Source organism: Poecile atricapillus, chromosome 10 (genome assembly GCF_030490865.1).
Source record: "Poecile atricapillus isolate bPoeAtr1 chromosome 10, bPoeAtr1.hap1, whole genome shotgun sequence".
Classification (NCBI taxonomy): Eukaryota; Metazoa; Chordata; class Aves; order Passeriformes; family Paridae; genus Poecile; species Poecile atricapillus.
Window position 1 is genome coordinate 12,394,745 of NC_081258.1, and position 23,828 is coordinate 12,418,572.

The following is a 23,828-nucleotide window of genomic DNA, read 5'->3' on the forward strand; positions in this document are numbered from 1 at the left end:
ACACACGACTAAACCATATCATTATATCTGTGACATAAAAATAGGCCAAAAAAATAGTAAAAATGCTTAGCCAGGAAAATAATATTTAGTAATTTCTTTCTCTCTTTCTTTTATTTTAATTTAAAATACATGTGAGACACTTTGTCTTCAAGATTAAGTCAGGTTTTGGTTTTTCTTCTTCTCTGGCATAAATAAATGCTTTCATATATATAAATGAGGAGAAAATGTGGCCTCTTTCAGCAATAGGAACTATCTGCCTGTTGCTACCTTAAAATCACAGCAATCACATCTGGTAACTGCCCTTTTCTCATGTTTCCACTAGTTTTCAGACTTCCTCTTGTGGTAGCTTGAGACTGCGCATCTGGATGTTTTAAACATACAAAGGAATTGCTAGAGCAAGCAAAAGGGAAAACGGTGCTGAGAGCTAAGATGTGCAGATAAGTAACTGGTTCACTTTGCAGCTAAAGTAACGGAGAGGCAGTGGGGAAAAGCTTTTTCCAAAGAGGAGAGCAGAAGTTTAGGCAGAATGAAGACTCACATTGGCTGTGGCTTCGTTTTTAAAGTACTATTCATCCAAGTATATCTTTTTAACAAAACTTTAGCCGCACCGTCACCAATCATCAAGTTTCCTGGAGACAGCACTCCCAAAACAGACAAAGAACTAGCAGTGGTAAGTGTTGGTTTCATCTTTGCTTCAGATTTATACTGTTGTTTCATAAGCAGATGTTTCTTTCTTGTTTCAGCTGAGGCTAAGGAATGACTGTAGCATTCTTTCCCTGGAGTCTCTGGAAGTGCTAGCTAGCTAGCAAAGGTATCAGCTTTCAAAAGTTAAAACTGGAGCCAAATAATGTTTCCTCTCTTAAAACTTTTAAAGCCAGCAAAGTTGGGGCTTTGGATATTTTTTTCCCTTAAGTCTCAAGATACAAAATATTTTCATTAAATCATCATGGCTATAATCAAAAGATTGCAATGGTAAGAGGGGAGAGGGGCAAATAAGAGACATCTAATTTTTTAACTTAAATCAAGTAGATGTGAGGGCAGTCGAGACTCCCTTAATGCATGTATCACAGCTTTCAGAAGTGTGTTTTCTAGATTTGCTGTGCGTTGCATAAACACTTTAAGGGACACTACAACTGAAAGCCGGCTCAAATTTCAGAAGCCATTGTGACTAGTTTTGACTTTGGAAAACAATCTCACAGAGCTTTAAAGAATCCAATCTGAAACAAAAAATGCTGTTTGGATTTCTGTGATATTAAAAAATTATAGTTATAACTCTACAGCATTTTATTCTAACATTTTTTTTCCCCTGTGTACGTTCATAAAAGTGACATTATGGGGAAGTCCATTTAAAGGGAGATTGAGATGGATTATCCTTATTTTAGCATGTAAATGATAGACTAAAATATTTCTTTTTTTCTGCAGTAAATACATTTTAAGGAGGATTGAGATAAATAATTCTTATTTTGGGACATAGAGATTTGAAAGCTGGTCACTTTTCTTTAGGAGTTTGTGTGCATCTTGGGAAAGCTTGCCAGGTTAAAGAAGGTCCAGGGGAGGGTAGAGAGAGAATTTCCCGTTGGGAGCTGTGTCAGAAAGTTTAGAAAGAGCAGACAAACTGACCCAAATAGGGCATTCCTCAGTCATTAACAAAACAAATTCACCCAAGGTTTTCCCTTAGCAGTAGCCAAGAGCTGGGGGCAGGGGCGGTTCACTTGGGAGAGGAATGTGGGGTCCCACGTGTCTAAGAGCAATTTAACCACTCTAAGAGGATCTATTTTCTTAGATACAGCCAGGTTTTTATTCAATAACTGCAATCCACATCTCCCCTCATCTCTGTTTCTTTCAATCAACCTATTTATTATGCGTACTCAAAGGAAAATTACAGGCTGGTTTAACTCTGCAGTTCTTCTTTGTCTTGGGGTATTCTTGGGCAATGCTAACTGGCTGCCTTTCCTCCTCACACCCTCCATCAGAGCAGCCCCAACACTCAGCATCAGAACACAAATTGCTATGTTGCAGCTGGACTCTGTTTCATTAATGGGCTGGATCAAAATTCCAGATCACCACAGCTCCCTGCTGACTCTGGGGAAACTGCATTTCACAGCCTAGGCCAAGATGTGGTTTGCCTAGACACGACATTTTTCTTCAGGATTCTCTCCTCATAGAACAGCTGATCATGGTCATTTCTCATCTTCAATAAAATCTCCATTTTAGGAAAAAACTGAAAGAGTTTTTTATTTAGAATCTTAGCAAGTAACATTCTTTACCATGCCTCAGTTTATATTTTTGACTGTAAAGCTTGCTCTCAAACCTAAAATGGTAAGAGGAGCAGTCTGGTTCTTCAGTAAATGTCAGTCCTGATGTACAGTCTGTATTACACCATGGTACGTCATTGGGGGATGCAAGCAGAAGTGTAAGAAGGTCCATCAAACTACATGAAATGACAATTAGGATAAGAACCAAACTGGATTGTTTGATTATTTGATTCTTAATGCATTTCACATAATTTCCACCAGGCCCCATTAACTATGTGTGAAGAGTAGTTCAGTGGAAGGAAAGATGAAACCACCTTTACTCACTTGTGCCACAGTCCCCACTGGAGAAATACCACATCAGAAGTTACAAAAATCACAAAAACTAGCCATAGTCTGTGCTTACTCATGATGGATGGAGGACCTTCTGAAGGAAATAGTGTAATATCTTGATTAAATCCTCTTCTGAGTAATCCCTGAACCATTTCCTGTGCTGGGAAGATGAGGTTAGCCTGGACTTTGTGAGGAAGGTGGTGAAAGCTAGGCTTGACCAACTGCAGTTATCAAATGTCCTCTGCTTTATTTTGCTGGTGTTGTGGTTTTATTCCCAGTCTCCTGGGTGAACTTAAGCAATTAATTGGACACACGAGACAAGGTTTTTCTTGCAAATACTTGCTGACCCAAGAATGTAAATGTGCAGTCATTCTGTCAGGCTTCTTGTAATCCTCAGCTTGAAATAGTTCTCCCTGATATATCCCTCATATATTTTGGCAAATATACCTTTATCTTATTCAGGTGTTTTCCTCCCTTGGACTTGCAGTTCATATCTGGGATACAATACCTGAAGGGTGTTTCTTCCTTGGCTGCAAATTGTTTTTATTGGAAAGATCAGCAACTTGCAACCTTCCTGTCTCACAGCACCATTGGCAAGGGCATCTCTCAGCTCTGTGCAGTGCCAAGCACCCATTTGGGTGCAGTTTGGGAATACCTGGATTTCACATGGCTGTAGCTCTTCTTCACAGAGGGGCATAAAACACTGTAAACCCATCCAGTTTTCAGTGTGAGAAGTGGAGGAGTTTTTTATGGGTATTATTTTAGGAGATGAAAATAATGTGATTTGTGCCATGTTTTGGGTCCCTTATGACCACTCTTTTTTAATGAGAAGGAACTTTGTGAACTGCCACCATGGCTGAATCAGAAACGTCAGTCTGGCCATAATGTGCTGGAGCATTCAATGGCATTTTAAGTACGCAAATATTGATTGGCTGCAGTGTCCAAGCAACTGAGATGTTACCAAATACTTTCTTCCTCAGGTTTTTGCAATGTTTGACTCAAAAGCAAACACATCCAACATTCAAACAACTCTGTCTGGTTTGAATAAAGAAAGGGGATTTTCTTTGCAATCAATGTGGTCTCATATGTAGGGTTGCTTTGATTTCTTGAGAAGTTTCTCAATAATACAGATTCTTCCAACAAAACATTGCACAAAATCTAAAACTATAAGCAGGTTATACATCACAAAGAAACAAATAAAAAGACAAACCCATTTTTACTTTGTAGTTCTACATTACAGCTCTATGCTCTAATAACTAAAAGCAATTCATTAAATAAAGATGATACCTAATAGTGGAAATAATTGTTTAATTAGCAACATCATGTGATCAAGGAGGCTTTGTGTCAATTAAGGAGATTCTGCTGGTCCCTCACTTACTAGTAACTGTAATTTTGAAAAGAAAACTTGCAAATTACAGGTGGAAAGCTAACAAGGAATTATAGCATTTGTTTATTTATAACCATTAACTCTTTTTTTTACGAATTTTTTAAGTCTTTGTTCTGTGCTTTTTTTTCCCAAGCAATACCTGAATAAATACTATGGCTGCCCGAAAGACAGTTGCAATTTATTTGTCCTGAAAGATACTCTGAAGAAAATGCAGAAGTTTTTTGGGCTGCCTGAAACAGGAGATCTGGATCAAAATACTATTGAGACAATGAAGAAACCCCGCTGTGGTAACCCTGATGTAGCCAATTACAACTTCTTTGCAAGAAAGCCAAAATGGGAAAAGAATCATATAACATACAGGTACAGACTGGTATTGGTGGGTTCTGTTCACATATACCCTTAGCACTTCCAAGAACTAAAGAAAGCACTTAGAAATGCAGTAGGTGTTTAGAGAGCTAGACAAGATTCCCTGAATTAGAACCCCCTGGTGTTTGAATAACTACCAAATGCTTTTATCAAATTGTAGTATATCAGGAAGAATCATCTCAACATCAATTTTTAAGTTCTGGTTGAAGCTAAAGAGATTTTGGATTTACTCTTTGCTCTGCACCAAGCATCCTAAGGGAGCTGGAGGAGGAGTATCTCACATATCCATCTGCTCCAGGATGACCAAAGTACTTTCTGATTGCAGAGGCCAAACTCCTCTTCATTCTGCAGTCCTAAGAGGACTGTATTTCAAATCCTAAAGAGGATTGTATTTCAAATGCATACAAACATGAGTTACAACAAGCCTATTGCAATAAGCTTGGCATGTTCTTATTTCATCTTCTTCTGAAGGGTTAGGGACCAATACAGCTCTCATTGTGGTAAAAAACTCATTACTTTAGGTGGTCCATGAACAAACATTTACCAGCAATGGGAAAAACCAGCAGATTTGTCTTAGCTGCATGACTTAGTCTTCTGCTCGCTCACAAATTTGGACTCAAAGCATCCTTTGGGCTGCAACTAACCTAAAAAAGACAGAAAAACCTGTGGCAGTTCTTACAGCCCCTACTTGCTGATCTGCTTCCTCTGAATCTTCCTCATCCTCTTTAGGCAAAAAATAGTTTCCCTCACTATGCACAGCCCCAGCAGCAAAGAATTGGAAACTTGTCCTTACATGGGATATAGCAGGCTATAAGGACTAAGGCACTAAGAAGTCCAATTAAAAGATAAGAAGAAGAAAACAACACACTTAGGAGTTTGTTCCTTTCCCAGGTCAGACCTACAGCTTTATCTCACATGCTTTTTCCTCCTATTTCCCCGTGTATCTTATTTCCAATGTATCCTACACACAGGTAAAAGATTAGAACTCCACAGAGATTAAACAATATACAGATAGCAACAGAGGTGTGGGAGAAGAGCTGCTTTTCTGTTCTTATTAAAACAATCCACATTTGAAACTTTCAGAATGTTTCTGAGCTCCTTTTCTGGTCTCAGTGCTGATGCAAAACCCAGAATGTTTTGTGCAAGGCCCACTGCCATGAGGCTTTACAGCCTCTGGATTTCTAATTTTCTTCTTGCTGCTGAGTCAATTCCAAAAGCAAATAAACAGTAAGTGGCACATCTAAGCACATCTCTGAATCAAAGGGAGGGGTTTAGATCTCATGTGCAGCAATGTTACCTCTTAGCTGGTTTCACTGTCGAGCAGTAAACAACTAATACAAAGGACAATGCTTGTGTGTTAATTAACGTTTGCTTTTACCTCTAAGGATTATAGGCTATACCCCGGATTTGGATCCTGAGACAGTAGATGATGCCTTTGCTCGAGCCTTTCAAGTCTGGAGTGATGTCACACCACTGAGGTTTAACCGAATAAATGATGGAGAAGCAGACATTATGATTAATTTTGGCCGATGGGGTATATTTTCCTATTTTCACTTATGTTTTTGGTTTTGTTCCTTTCATTAATCCTCAGTTTAGAATGATCCACCCTCAAAAAGTAGCACTCATGAGCCTTTCTGGCAAACTATGTCCTAGTTCACACTTGGCTCATACAAGCTAAGATCTAATTTCACTAAGACTTTTTCTTATATATGTGAGAGAGAGAGATGTATTTATACAATATCCTTACAATATATTTATCTTTCCAAAAGACAATTGCTAGGGGCAACATTTTATTTTTAAATTTACAAATCAGAAATAGAACTGAGACCTACTGGTACAAATCTTCAGATGGTGTGAGCTGGCTTCCTGCCATAGAAGAGAATGGAATGTCATCATACCATTTATTTATAGCTCTGTATGCTGTTTTCCAGTGATAGTGGTGAGGGTTCTAACATAAAAAAGCTTAAAAGTGGATTTGTGACTTCCAATTTTGACTCCATAGCCAGTTTCCATTCTTTTAGCATGGCAGAATGCAACCTTTCAATGCATTCTTTGGTCTTGAAGAATTTAAAAATATGGATCATAAGCTGAACTATGGTTTGAGTACAGCTGATGATGGGTGACTTGATTCGTTTTCATTGTGCATGTCTTCTCAATTAATTTTGGTTTTCCCTAAAAAAATGTTTATGGCTTTTCAGTGTAAACATGGGGTGTTTAACTTCTTCTGGACAGTCACAGAATATTTAATATTAATGAAGATACTTGTGCAGCCAATTACTTGGGAGGTAGACTTTGGAAGTTAAGTGAACAGTTCAAAGAATAACTGAACTCTTTGTAAAAGCCTTCATTTCAAGCTAGTTTTCCTCGCTTTAGCTACTGATGGGTTGACCTCAAAAGCTGCAGAGATTCTGTACACTCAGGACTTCAGATCCTCATCCAGACTGGCTTGGTTTGCAAAAAAAAAATCTTACAAAAGCAGAAGTGTTTCTGCTGGTTTTAGTACTTGCTGGCTATAGCCAGCTAAGAAACTGTGGGCAAAGAGCTCTTTCCACACTCAGTCATTCCTATCCCTTTACTTGCAGATTCACAGGGGCTGAGACTTCCACAATGTTACTTCATTTTTAACTTTTCTCTTAAGTAAAGGGTCTACTTTGAAATAAATGGGAGTACAGCACCTAATATATGTCAAAATTTGTCCTTCACAAATGACACACTAGCCCCCTGAAGGGAATTAACTGAACTGGTATTAGGAGTGACACTGGCCTGAAATCAGCGTAACAGAGGAGAGAATCAGGCCTGTGTCTTCAGGGCTTCTGTTAAATGCCAAGACATCAGACCAAAAGACCAGAAATGATGCAACTGGAGATGCTGGCAGCCAGCTTTGATGCACAGGTCAGTGTGGTGGGAGAGCTATGAATACCAGGGCTATGCCCGTGCCAGCCTGCCTTACCCACAGGCGCTGTACTTCCAAGAAAAGCCCACAGTGTAATAACAGGAGAGCTGCTTAACCTGCTGCTGCCCTGTGAGCTGCCTCAGTCTTGGAGTGCTTGAAGTGAAGGAGGGACAGGCTCCTTCAGGGCTCAGAGCAGCAAGAGCAAGCTGGCTTTCCAGAGCTCACTGCTGAGACACCCAGCTGTGCCTTCCTGCTGGGGCAGGGAAAAAAATAGAGAGCACAGCAATCTGAGGTGCAGCAGAAAAGAGCAGCCTGCAAAGTGAAAGCTGCCTTAACTTTTCAATCTCTGTGTTGGAGAGTGATACCAACTACCTGAAAATATCCCTCATCTACAATATTTAAAGTACAACTTCCCATCAGCCTCCTCAGGGAAATAGCATTGTGCATGCAGCCATACTCCTCATGTACAAAACTTCACTGGTCTTCATGATTTTTGATTTTTTTCCACTGTACTTATGAGATATAAAATACCATGCTGTGATATCTGCAGTACAGACACTTCATGTTCCTTGTGAGAACTGGCTGCTTCTCCTCTGGATCAGTCTTGCTAGCACAACCCAAACCAGTAAATTCACTCACTAAAGTATTCTGCTGCTGTCTTGGATGGGAAAGTACGCATGATAATCATCACTCCTGCATAGACTCTGCCTGAGGTGATTAGAAACTGCTGGTTTTTGTCTGCTTGCTCCTGCAGAACATGGTGATGGCTATCCCTTTGATGGCAAAGACGGTCTCCTGGCTCATGCCTTCGCACCAGGGCCAGGAATTGGAGGAGACTCCCATTTCGATGATGATGAATTGTGGACTCTTGGGGAGGGACAAGGTACCAGACTTTTTCATGTTTCATGTTTCAGAACATATGGCCTGCTGGCTGCTGTATTTTAACACTGCATTAAATGCTTTCATTGTCAGTAAATATTAGGATGTGAAAACACATTTATACAATTTAAAATTTCTGCCATAAAAAAATACTATGGATAAGTGACTTATCTATGCATTAGTACATATTCCAGGACCAATACATGTGACAAACTGAAATACACCCCAGGATCTGGGTGTGTCTGTGTTTCCACCCTGTCCCACCGTGCTACAGCAAATGTCAGGCAAGGCCCATTGGAAATACCAAAGTGGCTTATGAGGCACAAGGCATGTTCAGCTCATGTTCAGCTGCTGCCTGGAACCTTTGAAACTATACTGAACATTTTAGACCATATTACTTAAGAAACTAAGTTGCTAAATGTATTAACAGCACGTCTTTAACTTTGTCTTGCCATAGTAACAACATATATATTTTTCTGAGCTGATTCTTATGCTTCACCATGAGTAATATCCATGTAATTATTTTAAAATTACCAGTTTATATTTCAGCTATGATCATCTTGCCAATACAGAGACCAGCAACATATTGAATTTCAAAGTAGAAATTCAGACTGCATTTCTATATCAGTATCTTCCAGGATAAGATGTCCAGAAGCTGTATTTTTTGTATCAGTTGGTGGCTAATTTCACCTCTGCATTTGCTCTCCTTATAGTGGTCAGAGTGAAGTACGGAAATGCAGATGGTGAATATTGCAAATTTCCCTTCTGGTTCAATGGCAAGGAATACAACAGCTGCACAGATGCAGGACGCAACGATGGATTCCTCTGGTGTTCCACAACCAAGGACTTTGATGCAGATGGGAAATATGGTTTTTGTCCCCATGAGTGTAAGTAGACAAATGTTTCTAATGGGTATTTTTTGCTGGCAGACTGTTCCCTTCTTTGCTCATCCACTTCTTGTGCTTTTCCCACTTCCTTCCCTTTCAGATAAAGGAATTAATATCTTTCAGAAATCATAACAACATATTCAGTATCTGTACAAAATTATTAGAAGTCCATAAAAACTGAGTCTATATTTGATTTCTACCTTCTTGGAATATGAACAGACTCTCACAAGAATTTCATTTCATATTTGGAAACATTCCTTTGCAGATTAGACAAAGTGTATAATGCTTTCATGTAGCCATAGCTTTTTTAATTATACACAAGATTATCATTATTATCTTTCACATGTATTTATGACAATATGTTTCCTGTTAAAACAACAGAAACATATATTTCTGTGCTTGAAAATCTTGATGAGTCTTTACAGCTTGAGGATATAACATTTCAGACAATTTATTGGTATGAGTGTTAATTTCATCTCCTGTGCGTCACACGGCAGGAAACCTTTAGAGAAGCAATTAAGTATAATTGGCTGTAGCCTACTGAGGTAATTTATCAGCAGTGAGAAGAGTGGAGAAGGTAAGGTGCTTTCAGCCACTCATTCCACCTCCTGTTTGCTAGTTCCTGGCACATATATTAACAGCCATTCCCAGTACTGCAGTTTCCCACATTCATTTTTTCCCCTTTGTACATAATAGACTAATAGCTTTGGGGAGTGTTTCATCACTCTTTTTACCTTTCATATCAAGCCCTGGGTCACTGAAACTCCTACCTGCTACTCCTGGGTCATAACAAATGATAAGAGAGTTTTGAAAGGCAACAAAGCAGAAAGCAATGGTGCTTTTTTCCGATTCATGCTAATCCTGCTTGAAACAATAGTACTAAACTTACTTATAATATTATGGCTACATGCAGCCAGTACAAGGAAAGAGAATGCAGATTGCTGAAAGAAAATCAGTGATGCTTAAGCCTCAAGCTAACAAAACATGTTTAGGGATTTGCCAGCCCAAGAGTGCACAAGCAGAGCCCAACTTGTCCCAGCACACAAGTACTGTTACACGTGTACATGTATTAAGATGAACATGTCTGATGAACATGTCAAAAGTTTGCAGGAATGTGTACATACAAAAAGTTCAAAACAGGATTCTCTGGAATCCTGTTGCAGCCAAACACTAAATGGATTCCTGCTTGACAAATTTTTGGCCTTTTTCAAGCAAGACCATAGAGTTTCAAACACAAGATTACATATTTTCTGCATCAGGATCGTGGTGGTTTCCAAAGACAATCTGTTGTAGAACATATCAGTCTTCCAGCCTTAATGTGGTGAAAAGTTATTCTTTCATTTCCAAACCCCTAATTGCCTGTTATAGATCACATTTAGAGCTGGGATCTACCCTGGTGACAGCTATTTAAACAGCTATAGAGGATGAACAAACAAGAGTATGAACTTTACACAGACTACAATTAATATTTTTAAAAGTTATTGTTAGTGGTATGACTTTCAGAACATTTACTTCAGCAGGCTATAAGTATGCACATGCACATAACTGCATAATCATTTTTTTTGTGAAACTTTGCCATCTCCTTAATTTCCCACCTTTCCCCAAATTTCCTCTTCCTTGGGTTAACTCAGACAGAAAAGAGAAAAATTTGGTTCATTTCTTTAAAATACTGCAAGCACTCAGATACAATCAGAAGGAATCCCATTTTATAGGCAGCTGGAGAAATGGAGATCCACATACCCTGACTGATACATCTTTGTAACATCCTAAAGTCAGGCAAGGCTGGAAATGTAAGCAGTACTGTCAGGGAGAGATGGTTCTGAAAGTGGAGTTCCTGGAAATGCCAGTGTCAAGGTTTCTGAAATGGAACAGAAGGGTTTCAGCCTTTTGTTTCTGATGTAATTGTTTTGCAAGATCCATGAACAGCTATGCACAGATGCTTCTTATTAAACATAGAGTGGCATTGTTCACTCATTATCCCAAGGCACCATTTGCTAAACCCCAGCTAATAAATTCAGATAGGGGAGGATTTACATCAGAGAGTCTGTGTCAGGGGCAACATTCCTGATTGCTGGCCTTTGTTTCCCTCATTTTTAACTCACTGAAGTTAGTTCCAATTTTTCTCATTATAGAGCCACAGTGAATACACGGAAACATCTTTAATGCTATGGTGCTGCACCAGGCTTTTCTAAAGTTAAACCCAGATCTGTAACCCAATTTATTAAACTGACTGAACTATAGTTTGTCAAAGCAGAAGGTAAAGCAGAAAGTTATCTACCTACAACATAAATCTCACACAGGTGTGCTGACCTTCCTTGCCAAATGGGATCGAGGGATCTTAATATCTCTCACTTCCAAACTCCACTGACACTACAGGCAGTTTAGGCTCCTAACTTTTCTCCTCCAATATCTGACAATCTGTTCTCTGCTTGTACCTCTCTCACACTCATCCCAGTTCCTACAAGCTGCTGCTCTCCCAGGCAGAGCCCTCCTGAAGCTGCAGCTTCCTCCACCTTGGATCTGTGCCACAGGGGCTTTAGCAGCCTTCCAGCCTGGGGTCTCCTGACATCACAACTGGTTGGTTTTTCTAGGAAGAGCTAAAAGTGAAGTTCACATATTAGTAATGTCCAGTCTGAATCTGCTCTCATTTCAGTGTATCTTCACCAGTTTTTAAATTGCTGAGCTTACCATGATGCAGAACAAGGCCCTTTAAGATCCCCTTAAAAGTAAATTGGGCTTTTGTTTTGGCAAAACTGCCCCAGTCTCCAATTTTCATTTACATTAAAGCAATTTTATAGTAAGGGGGGGGGGATGATTGAAAATTTAAGCCATTATTGTTACCATCACATGATGCAGCCTCAAGCAAAATGAAAAACTGCATTCTGACTGTGACTCAGAAAGGCTGCATGCAAAGTAGGAGACTGGCTTTCCATATGGTTTTTGCAATTTAGCCACATGTAAACCAATATAAAAAAGGCTATTAAAATGCAGAGTTTGCCAGACCTAGAGCTGGAAGCCGCTCATGGTAAGTGAGTCATCTAAACAACTCAGTTTAATTTTGCTCTCCAATTCTATCGTTCCTTTTTAAAAAGTATAAAGTCCTTCTCCAATCAGAATAGCACCAGTTCCAGTTAATGCACCTTTCCTGTCTCAGTACAGTGTCTGAGACAAAAACCAACATTTGCAGCTTGCTCTTTTGGGGAGGCACAGTGTGTGTAGCAGACAGGACCCCATCCATGCCCCAGATGCAGAAGGAGAGAATGACTCTCGTAGGCAGAGCAGAAGTTCAGCAAATTTGTGTGTGTGAGCCAGGCCTGCAAAGCTCCAAGTCCTCTCATTTGTGGGACTGCAACTTCTCTAACTTACTGCTGCATGTCCCTGGTGCTGTGGCCAATTACTGGTTTAAGTGTAAAAGGCAAAATGGACCGTCTGTGTCACAATACCCCATTGTCAGAACCCTTTCCCAGAAGAGGTCTGGGAGGGTTATGTCACCCTTAAGCCAGAAGAGGTCCGGGGGGTTTATTTAGTGCTGCTCTAAAGAAGCACACACGTAAACAATGCTTCTTCCCACTGATGTATCAGACTAAGCAAAGGCAAACCTCCTCAGATCCTACACAAACACTGTAAGAGGCTGAAATGGCTGTTCAGTAATCAAAAACAACAGCAAAGTTAGACCTAACCTGCCAAGCCTTCCCACATACACATTTGGGTTTTAGCTGCAGCTTTAGAGTGGATGAGAGGGAAAAGGCCCTTGGACACCTTAAAAAGGCCAAATCATGCATGCTTTACACCGGGAATTTGAACAGATAAGTCATTCTGCAGTTCTGTTCTTAAAACTCCAAGGGAATAAGCATACGAATGCATGAAGGATTTTTATCTCTGCTCAGGGCAAGGCCTAAAGCAGTTTGTTGCTTTCACAGTTTCCTCTCACCAACACATGGCACAGCACATTGTCCTGCCACAGAGGATTCCCACTGATAAAACAGCCAGGAGAAGACAGTCAGACTCACAAGATGTCTGATATGAAATGCCACCTGCATTTTCATTGAATTCATTTTGAACACACATTTTTTAAATATCAGCATGTGAGATTGTATCTGTCTTCTTCTAGATATTCCAGAAAGTTTAGTAAAATCCTAAAACCAATCCCAGAACTCAAGTCATTTTAATCTGAATCATTTTAATGTCCATCCATGAGAAAGATTTCTGGTTCTCAGAAATCTGGTCTCTCTTGCCAAGGCATTTCAATGCTAGTGTAAAACAGGGCTCCTGAGTGTGAAGTACACCACACCTGATGGGTGTCCAATGTCTGTCCAGTCCCAGGCACGTTCCCACGGGCACACTGTGATTCCTCATTGATCCACTGTGATTCCCTGTGATTCTGTGATACTGAGTTTTGTGGATTGACTACTCCTCTCTCGTTTTCCTGCAGCACTTTTTACAATGGGTGGCAATGGTGATGGGCAGCCATGCAAATTTCCCTTCAAATTCCAAGGCCAGTCCTATGACCAGTGCACAACCGAAGGCAGGACAGACGGATACCGATGGTGTGGAACCACTGAAGACTACGACAGAGATAAGAAATACGGATTCTGTCCAGAGACCGGTACGAGGAATGCTGCTTGCATAACACAGTCTAATTGGTCATTGTTTTAACAAGTCTCCTTTGGCACACCTTCACCAGAGCACACAAAAGTTGATGAGTGGAGACAATTTCAAAGAGGTGGCCAATGATGTAACTGGAACAGGAGCAATCTGTTGGTGTGTCACAGCGCAGGAATACACAAATGGCATTTGAACCTACAAATGCATGGCTACCACTGCACAATAATAAATACAAGCAGATTACAGTTTGTTAATGGCCCTGGAAGGGAAGTCTCATTAGACAGAAGAAAGTATGAATAATATTTTAGCTTAATACTTACCATGTACACTTTTAAAAAGAAATCCTGTTTAGTACTTTAAGCTTGTGTTAATAGATCTTTTCAAAAGAATTAAGTGAAATGGTTTAACCACAAAAAGAAATTTCAGCTTTCTTCACAGTTTTTTATACTGTCCAACTTGAGTTTTACTACATAAAGGAACAAAAATTAATTTATAGTGCTGAATAGCTTGCAGGTGTTCATTTTTAGGTGTTCATTTTGTGACACTAGAGCCATAAGCATAGAGATGAAGTGAACCATGGCAGTTCTAAAATCTCTGGCTTTTAACAGAGCCAAGGGAAGCTACATTCAAACTTACATGCATCCTGCTTTTTGATTTTGTGGGTCTCTTGAAAGTGGCTTAACCATTTGCAATACAGCTTTGATGTACTAGTATTTGGCTTTCTATTACTTTTGATAACCAGGTGTAACCCATCCATTTTACATTACGGATGTAAAAAAAAAAAAAAAAAAGGGGATCAAATTCATTATAATTTACTACAAGATTAGAAAAAGAAAATTATAAAGGATCATTCAACAGCCAAAAAAACCCAGTATATCTAGAATCAATGTATTCAAATCCTAGGTAACCAGGAACTAGGTAACCTAGGTTCCAGATACTATCACTGGAGCTAAGAAATATGCTTAGTTTAAGCTGGGGTTTTTTTCAGCATAAAAGGCTATTAATAAATAATAATGAATGAGAAATAAATACTAATAAATAATTAGGGACACAACCAGCTTTGTCTCTGTATTGCTGTCATGTACCTACCCAGAAGACAGACCATAATCTGAAAGGAACTATAATTGTCAGGTAGCAGTGTAAATGAATTTAAATGAGTTTTATATTCGTTTCATATTCTGTTCATGATACCTACTTTTAACACTTATTTTAAATGCAGTTACATTCTCTTCCCTCTAGAAATACTTGTACCTGCACATACAAATGTTATTTCTCATATATTACTGCCATATACTACGTAGATGAGAACACAGGGGAAAATTACTCAAGTTTTTGCAAAAAATACTGGTTAGAAAAAAGTTATCTCCATTTAATATATTTTTTTTCTTTAGAAAATGTTTAAAAGCAAGTGCTTTTAAACTGTACCCTGTTGTCAGGATATATAAAGCTTATTCTTCAGTGGGACACCCACCAGCCAGGTGGATGTTCAACATCTCTTTAACCTTTCTGACACTAACCCTACCTTCCACCTAAAGACTTTAAAACACTTTAAAATAACACCAGGAATGTGCATTAAAAGTTACTTGCTGGGCAATCACCTTTCACAACACACTGTTAAACTGCTGCTTTCCCAGAGCTGTGAACATGAGTCCAGGGCTCTTTCTCACCCCCACCAAAACTATTGGCAAGTCCATTGCAGTGGCAATATGTAGACTTTATCTTTTTTTATTCTGTCTGACAATTTTCAAATATTACTTTTAATCTTCATATTCCTAGAAGGATTGCAGTATTTCTGCTTCCTTTCTGCTCTTAGTGCAGTTTAGAAGATGCAAAAGGGATCCCCTTCTCACTGTGTTTTCCTGTCATTTTCCACAGCCATGTCAACAGTTGGTGGGAATTCCGAGGGAGCTCCTTGTGTATTCCCCTTCATCTTCCTTGGGAACAAATATGAGTCGTGCACGAGTGCAGGACGCAATGATGGCAAGCTCTGGTGTGCCTCCACCAGCAGCTACGACGATGACCGCAAGTGGGGCTTTTGTCCAGACCAAGGTAACACTCCTGTCAGGATAACACGGGGCTGACCGAGCAGTGCCCACACCGCTGGCATCACGTGTGCAATGATTTCACACACATCACTCCTGGTGCTTACAGCGCTTCTGCCCAGCCTGAAATCTGAGCAAAATCCCTCTACTGAAGCGTGAGACTACAGCTAGAGAGCTCGTATGAAATGTTCCGATTTTCTAAAGCTACAGTGATGCAGGATCCTTCCAAAAAAAGCCATGAAATAAATTAATAAATTAATAGATGGTTTTCTCCCCATCAGCTTTTCCTGCCAAGGCTAAAAGCAACAAGTACTACAGTATTTCACTTGTACGGAATAAATTATACACAGATACAAATTAGGAACAAACACTAAATGTAAAAAATTAATACATTTGTGACTGATATTGCAATGGATGAAAAACACGTTTAAAAAGTGAGACAGTATAAAGTTTATGTGGTGAGTATCGTTATTTAAAATTACTTTGGTTAATATTTGCCATATTTTAACATGGGCAAAAGGCTTTTTACATATTTACAAATAAATGCTAGATTTGGGGTGTTATTCTAGGAAGAAAGAAACTTGCCAGATTTCAAAGACTCTTTGGGCATAATTGATAAAATATCATCCTATTATAAAAGGTCATTTCTAACCTAACAATATTTGGTTCAGATTCAGAGCCTGTTCTCAGTGACACATATTTACAGACCTGTTTATCACTTACAAGCCATTTCATGGTGAAAAAATTTGATATCTAGATTGCAAGTTCAATTATTCTGTACCTAAAAGGGATGTCCAAATTCTATTTGCTATGCTTCCTTTTCTCATGCAAGTATTAAGACTGTGCTGAGAGTGGCTTGTGTGGGAGACAGCAGCAAAAATCACCTACAAAGGAAGGTTTTAGGATCTCTGCAGTGAAATGTCATCATTATTATTATTATTATTATTATTATTATTATTATTATTATTATTATTATTATTACTGTGATGTTCACCATGGAGGCTGTAAATACTACTCAGTATTACCTACTGTGAATAACCTGTGTGGTACAACTCCATTTAAATGCAGGCAGCTAACACTGTCTTACTGTGTTATCCAGGGTACAGTCTCTTCTTGGTTGCTGCCCATGAATTTGGCCATGCTATGGGATTAGAGCACTCTGAGGACCCGGGAGCTCTCATGGCCCCTATCTACACCTACACCAAGAATTTTCGACTTTCTCAGGATGACATTAAAGGGATCCAGGAGCTTTATGGTAAAAAAATTATTTTTTTTTAATATTCTCCTCTATTAGCAGAACTCATCAGAAAATCAGGCAGCACAGGTTCAAATCTGGGACTCAGAATTTGCAGTAAATCACAAACAGCACATTCCCACCAATGCCAGAAGCATCCTCTGCTCCTTTCCCCCTGCTTTCTTCATATTACCAGCCCTCCTACTTCAATCAAACACCACAACTTAAGGATGACAGGTCATTAAATTTACTGAATGAAAAGGAGCATCAAAACACCCCATAAGCAAAATTTTAGATTGAAATTTCCAGTGTCTTTACTGGGACAATGAAATGCCATGTTTGTCTCTAGCTTGAAATACCTGATGTGGGTGGGTTTGGATGTTACTTTCTGCAACACTCTGAGCTCCCCAGACTATGACCCTCTGCAAGAGGAAGCTTGTTGTTTCCTGTGTCCCAGCTTGGAAACAATTGACATTGCCTTCCCACAATTCAAGCTGTACCAACACGATAACATTTGCAGAAAGTGTGTGGGAGCTGAAACCTCAGTATAAATGTATTAGGCAGTTTCCTAGAGAAAAAGTGGATTTAAGTATTTTTATGTAGCTACATTTTTAACAATTTTTATTTTCTCCACAGATAGTAAAATGCATAAGTAGTATCATGATTAAGATTCCTTTCATGTATACATTTTCTACCTTGCAGAGGCACCAGTATGCTATGGTCAATTAAGCATATTAAGCATATTCCATTTCTCTTTCTGTGCTTTTCTCTTTTCTACTGAGATCTTTTTAACTGTGACTATATTCTACAGTATTCCACACCTCAGAAATTTTAATAAGAATATGCCAAAAATATCATCACATGAGACAAAAATCTGATTTGAATCTTCATTATTACTTGTTCTTAGCTGCTTTAATTAAGAATGGGAATTGAGACATGGTCAAGATTAAGTGAGTTTTTTGAGCCCATACTGTGTATCTTTGATAGAGTTCAGAAGAGTTTGAAGAGTTAAGAACTTAACCCAGTTGCTTTAAAACATGCTTCAAGATCCAAGGTGAAACTATCTTTCTTCCTCTTTTTAACTGATATAACCTTTTACAAACTGCCTTTGACGTAAAACAAGTATTCAAAAAAACCTTCTTTTCTCACTTTATCATCACAAATCAGCTACACTCCTTTTCTCATACAATAAATTAACCCAGTGTCTGAGAAAAAGAGGCAAATGCCTCACAACAAGCAGCAGCCAAATAATAATATCAAATAAAATAAACCAGATGGCAAAATGCATGTTCTGAAAAGTACATTTTGCCTCTTAGTGAGGGAAGAAAGATCAAACAAATGGCTCAAAATGCATCTTTATAACTTGCCAAATATTGGCACTTCTTTAAAAAAGAGAAATTCACTTTGACGTCTTTCTCAGCAGAGCTGCACGTAATTCTGTTATGGAAGGACTTTGAAATCTTTATCCTCTTTTTAGAAGCCAGCAAAATAAAAATTGTAATGTTCACTTCTGAACCCAGTATAGTCACTCCTAATTATCTCTCAGGTTAAAGAGGCAGCTCAGCCCAGACAGACACACACAGGCACTGTGTCTGGAATGAGGCACACAGAGGATTAAGGCAGGAGTGGAAGTCAAGGTTTTCTTCTGAAGAGATTGTATTATCAGTTTTTCCTCCTTCAAGAACTCACTCCAAATGACTATCCTTTCAGAAACCATGGCAGCTCTTGCTCTCCTGTAAGCTGTGCAGCCCATCATCCCAGTCTAACAGAGTATCTCTGTTCACCATCACAGAGGTGTCACCTGACGTCGGACCGGGGCCAGGGCCAGGACCAGGGCCAACCCTTGGACCTGTCACTCCAGAGCTCTGCAAGCATGACATTGTATTTGATGGAGTCGCACAAATTAGAGGAGAAACGTTTTTCTTCAAAGATAGGTAAGTGAGATAAATTGCCTACCAAGAGAGCCTCAAGTGAAGGAATCTGTGAGATCTATTAAAATTTAGAAATTTATTATCAGGCACAACATCCGCCCTTTGTTTTGTATGTTCAGAGATGGGAAAGTGTCCTAATCAACTCCTAAGAGAAATGGAAATTGTTTAATTCAGGTTGAGTCCAAAGTCATTAAATAACAGCATTTTGTGATTTATGGCTGCTGTAATAACACAAGGACGCTGGCGAGTTGGATAGGTTACACATGTGCAAAGCCTCCAAGACAGAAGGCACCAAAGGCATTTTTGATGCAAAAGCAGAAACATTCCTTATAAAATGAGGTGGCTGCTCAGCTGTGGCTCCTGCTGCCTTTGCCAGGGCCTGTACTACCCAGCTGCTCAGCAATGAAGAGCATCTCCTAAGGAGTATGGGGCTTGGCAGCACCATTGTGAGAGACACTAAAGCTCCTTTCTTCCCTGTCATAAATCAATACCAAATTTGGAATCATTTATCCTAGCTACCCTGAACATTCTCCCAACTCCTCTGAAGATCTGGGTCCACACACATTCAGTGAGTGTGCCAAAATCAAACACTGTCTCCTATCACATAAAAACATATACAAGCATCTCAAGCTAAGGGAAGTATTGCAACCCACCTGTTCATTGCTCCTTGCCAGTTGACACTTGAAATTTACAAGGAAACAGGAACTAACAAACAAGTTCCCCTCACAAAATAGCAATTTAAAAATTATTTGTATCTCCTGATTTTATCCTGATCAGGTGATTTACCTGAGTCCAGCCACCTTCTCCAGATTCAAACTTTCAGCTAGGTATATGAATTTAATGTATGAATATATGAAGCATTTATTACTATGCTGCGTGGTTTGACTCTACTCATCAGCTTTTAGTAACAAAAAACCATGGTTTGTTAGTTGACTTTCAAGGACAAATACAATGATTCCATGTATTTCCTTCTAGATCCAATCTATATGATACCCAGAATAATGGTGCTTTAGGTTTGAAGTTGGACTTAATCATTATCACAGTCTGTGTTTTAGCAATGCAGAAATGGAATTTAAACCTTCTGCTTGTAAGTTGCTTTGATCTGCTCTGTGGGGATCACTCTGATACCTTTTTGTATTCTTTCTCCTGGCCCTGTCAGCAGCAGGCTAAGATTCCAGTGATCCCTACTGGCAAGCAACATTCTTTCCTTGGCCACCAAATGGCCCCATAGTACCGACACAGCAGCCTCACACAAAGCCTCGCAGGGCTGGCCCCACGACCCCATGCCAAGTTTGCCAAAAACAGCGCCCACTTTTGCTAATTTATTCATCAGAGTGCTGAAGTATTCACCTGAGCTCAGCACCCTCAAGGGTAAAACATTCTCACAGCAGTAAAACCCCTACCAAGTTCCACACCATACCCAGCTAATGCTCCTCCCCTGCTCACTCGTGGCCCTTGGTTTCCAGCCAGACCTCCACCTTGCTTCTGCTCTTGCAAACCAGTAGTCATGCAAAGAACAATGTAAAATCTACTCCTAAACCAGCAGAGTCATCCAATATTCCATATAATCCCAACAAAACAAAAGTATTTTGCATTTAGATAGAGTTGGTCTAAGAACTATGCAAATACCAAAACAATCTGTTCAGACTGGCTCAGTCTTTATCCAGCATGCAGCAAAAGCAGACAACTGTTGAATTGTTTGGCTCTGGAATGGCTTTGCCTGTCAGTCTTGCAGCTTTCCAACTATCAGGAAAACAGCATTGTGACTCACTTCTGGAATTCAAGAAACAACTGTCTATCATGTGTCGTGTGACTTTTATGATTCATGAAAATTACCATAGAATCCAACTGTCACATGGCAAAGAGAGTAAATAGCAAAAAGGAGGTCAGATATGATTAATTCTTTCAAAAAAAAAATTTATTTTCCCTCCCTGCCTCAAGTCAAGGAAAGGAAATTACCAGGAAAGAGGAATTACTGAAGGTGCTGTTAGCCATAGAGAATAGTTGAGGTTTTCTGTTGGGCACAGAATGCCCAAGAACAGCATTTCCAGAAATGGGTTTATTCTGAGAGTGAACAAAGTTAACACTTGGAAATTTATCAGGACACTAGAAAAGACCCACTTTCAATAACTACATATAAAAATCATCATCATCATAATCATCATCATCATCATCATCATTGCAAATATAGATTATGTTAAAATATGATGTAAAATACCTTCTGTAACTAAATTATTAAATCTGTCTATAAATGTAATAGAAAGATTTAATATGGATGAGTTAAAACATTTTATTATGTTCAAACGGAAATGAGAAAGCCAAATAATTAATTTAATTTCACCATTTCCTCAGTAATATGTGTAGAAATAGAAATACCTTCTACCCAATTCAAAAACAAAATAAAATTCAGCTTTGACAAAGTTTCCCTTTCCAGAAGAAAACCTCACCAATTTAACAAGTCCCTTTAAATATGTGGTTTATTAAAAACCTGGTGTTAAGTCTCCATTGGCCCTGGAAAGTTTGAAATTCATACAGATAGCAATTACTGGAGCTGATTCAGCCATAAATCAGGTCCAAACTTGACTGAGAATTCTGTAACTTGGATTTTTAAAGGAACTACTTTTATGAATGCAGTGTTATAAAGATTTTCTATATGAATTTCTGTTACATATCATATTGGATCTGCTTTTCTGTCTAAAAAGAGATGCATGAAACTAACAGTATTACTTATTACAGTGTGTCATATGTGTTTTAACACTTTCAAGAGGGGTAATTAGCCAGATGGCTTATTTGCCTCTTTTTAGTAAATTAAAATTATGAATCATGCTAAGAGATATTTTTGTACGTGTTGAAAAACACATCTGTATGCAAAACAAGGATAGGATAACATATTACTATCTTCATTATTGATAAAAATATAGCAATTTTTAAAATTAATTTAGGACTGCTCCTCCAAATTATAGGCAAAAAAAAAAAAATGCTGTTTAAGATCCCAGGTTCTCAAAGGTATAATTATTCTAGGCAGGAATGGGTAATGACAACTTATGCTCTGCAAAAAATAAAATGCCAATAGCACCTTGAGCTTCAGAAACATATTAACGGTAAAAGCAGTTTGACCTCAGAATTTAACACCTATAGCTTGGTGCAAGAGCAATTCCACCAGCCTGCTGATTTTTCAGTTTATGACCATGTCAAAACTTTTGTTCTGTTGGGAAAAAAGTTCTTCATTCTGTGGAGGATGAAATAGCAGTGCCATTTTTAATACCAAAAGCCCTCAGCACAAAGCTCTGCCATTTAAAGATAATTAGAGCTTTTTAAAGCTTAAATCAAATGATCGTCCTACTTATACATAAAATAGCCAATAAATTACCCTTTGCATTTCTCTAATGAACGTTTTTAGTGCTAGCAGTTTCCTTTACAGCCAAACTCACTTCCAAGCACTATGACATACTGCTGTTAAATTTGAACTTTTAGTCACTACAATAGTAATTGCAAGAGCAGTTCATGGAATACAAAACTCTACTTTTGTCAAATGCTCATCCATCTGCTCCATACACAGCAGGAGGACGGCTCTAACAGTTTAAATGCTGTGTAAATGAGTATTTGTATGCTCAAAGCATTTTATTTGTATACTCAAGGCATAGGATAAATTTTGCCCCGATGCAAAAAAGCAACAGGAAGCAATCAGCACAGGAATTTCACCTGCAGTCCAGCATGCAGCTTATGGTGCAGCTCCTCAATAAATGAGTTTGCTTTTCAGTCAGTGAAGAGGAGAGTTCTGAGTGTGTGCTGCTGCTAGCTCGTGTGTGCGCATGTGTGTGTGTGTGTGCATGCTCACGCCGCCGGTGCCAGAAGTGATGAGAAACAGATGTGCTGCTGAATTAGTTCATTGTAAATCTTGTACAATTTTCTGTTCTGCTCAGATTCATGTGGAGGACTATAAACCCCCGAGGAAAACCCACAGGTCCTCTTCTTGTTGCTACATTCTGGCCTGATCTGCCAGAGAAAATTGATGCTGTCTATGAGGCCCCTCAGGACGAGAAGGCTGTATTTTTCTCAGGTATTGGTTTTAAAGGCTATATTTATTATTTTTTTTTTACAGGTATGGGTTTTAAGTTTCAAAATGTAAGTAGCCATTTGCATAATGTTGCATTCAAATTCACTTTCCTCTGAGGTATACCTGGGACAGGGAAGAGCCTGTCTAAGGGCCAGCAGGTAGGGTGACAGATCTCCCTCTTCCCAGTCTGAGGGTTTTAGGACAAAGGCTGTATCTGAAAGATTCAAAACAGCATTCAGCCCCCAGTACAACAAAAGGAGAACTGTAAGCACCTAGAAAGAGACATTCAACAATAAGCAAAACCAACCAAGAATCATTATTTAAAATGCAAACCAACAACAACAGCAGGAGTTCTTTCCTCAGTCCCTGCTCTGTTTTTCTTGTTTCCCTCCATTTTAAGCTATTATCTCAGCACATGTTTCTTGAGAAGACTACATTTTATTTTTTCTCCTCATGCCTCTCCATGTCTCCTTCTCTTTTGCCAAAGACTGACTTCCACTTTGGCTTCCAAGCATCTTCCTCGGTGGCTCATCAGGCAGAGGTTACAGGCGGCCGTGCAAGCTGCCTCCACGGGAGAGGAGGAGGACAGGAAGCTCTGCTCTGTCTGTCACATATGGTTCAGCTGTAGTGGCCAAATGAGCACTGTGAGCAGAGCTGTGAGACTGTTTTCAACATGAAGAACTGAGCCAGCAAAACCTAGGCTCCAGTATCTACTAAAGACATGACTAAACAACTCCAGTCATGTAAAAACCATATGGCAAAAGCTGCTGTACATTTTCTGTACAGGAGAGAAAAAAGCAATGATAATCTATTCCACATGGCTCAGAGGCCATTTGCTTTAGTTTACATGGATGGGGGGGAAAAAAAACTAAAAGAAATCAGGCAAAACAAAACACTTCAAACATTGCATATATTAGATATAATCCTATCATATCTAAACCTCTCTTCTTTATAAACTCCAG

General features: G+C 39.1%; 1 protein-coding gene across 1 annotated transcript in view; it reads left to right on the forward strand.

The window, feature by feature from the left end:
* Nucleotides 1-347: 347 nt before the first annotated feature.
* MMP2 (matrix metallopeptidase 2) overlaps nucleotides 348-23,828 on the forward strand; it is a 29,005-nt gene continuing 5,524 nt past the window's right edge. The window contains exons 1-10 of the mRNA XM_058846164.1: nucleotides 348-670; nucleotides 4,106-4,332; nucleotides 5,724-5,872; nucleotides 7,986-8,114; nucleotides 8,824-8,997; nucleotides 13,430-13,603; nucleotides 15,478-15,651; nucleotides 16,744-16,899; nucleotides 18,671-18,812; nucleotides 22,733-22,869. Of these exons, the coding sequence (XP_058702147.1) occupies nucleotides 527-670; nucleotides 4,106-4,332; nucleotides 5,724-5,872; nucleotides 7,986-8,114; nucleotides 8,824-8,997; nucleotides 13,430-13,603; nucleotides 15,478-15,651; nucleotides 16,744-16,899; nucleotides 18,671-18,812; nucleotides 22,733-22,869 (1,606 nt within the window). The 5' untranslated portion in view covers nucleotides 348-526. The remainder of the gene's footprint in view (nucleotides 671-4,105; nucleotides 4,333-5,723; nucleotides 5,873-7,985; nucleotides 8,115-8,823; nucleotides 8,998-13,429; nucleotides 13,604-15,477; nucleotides 15,652-16,743; nucleotides 16,900-18,670; nucleotides 18,813-22,732; nucleotides 22,870-23,828) is intronic.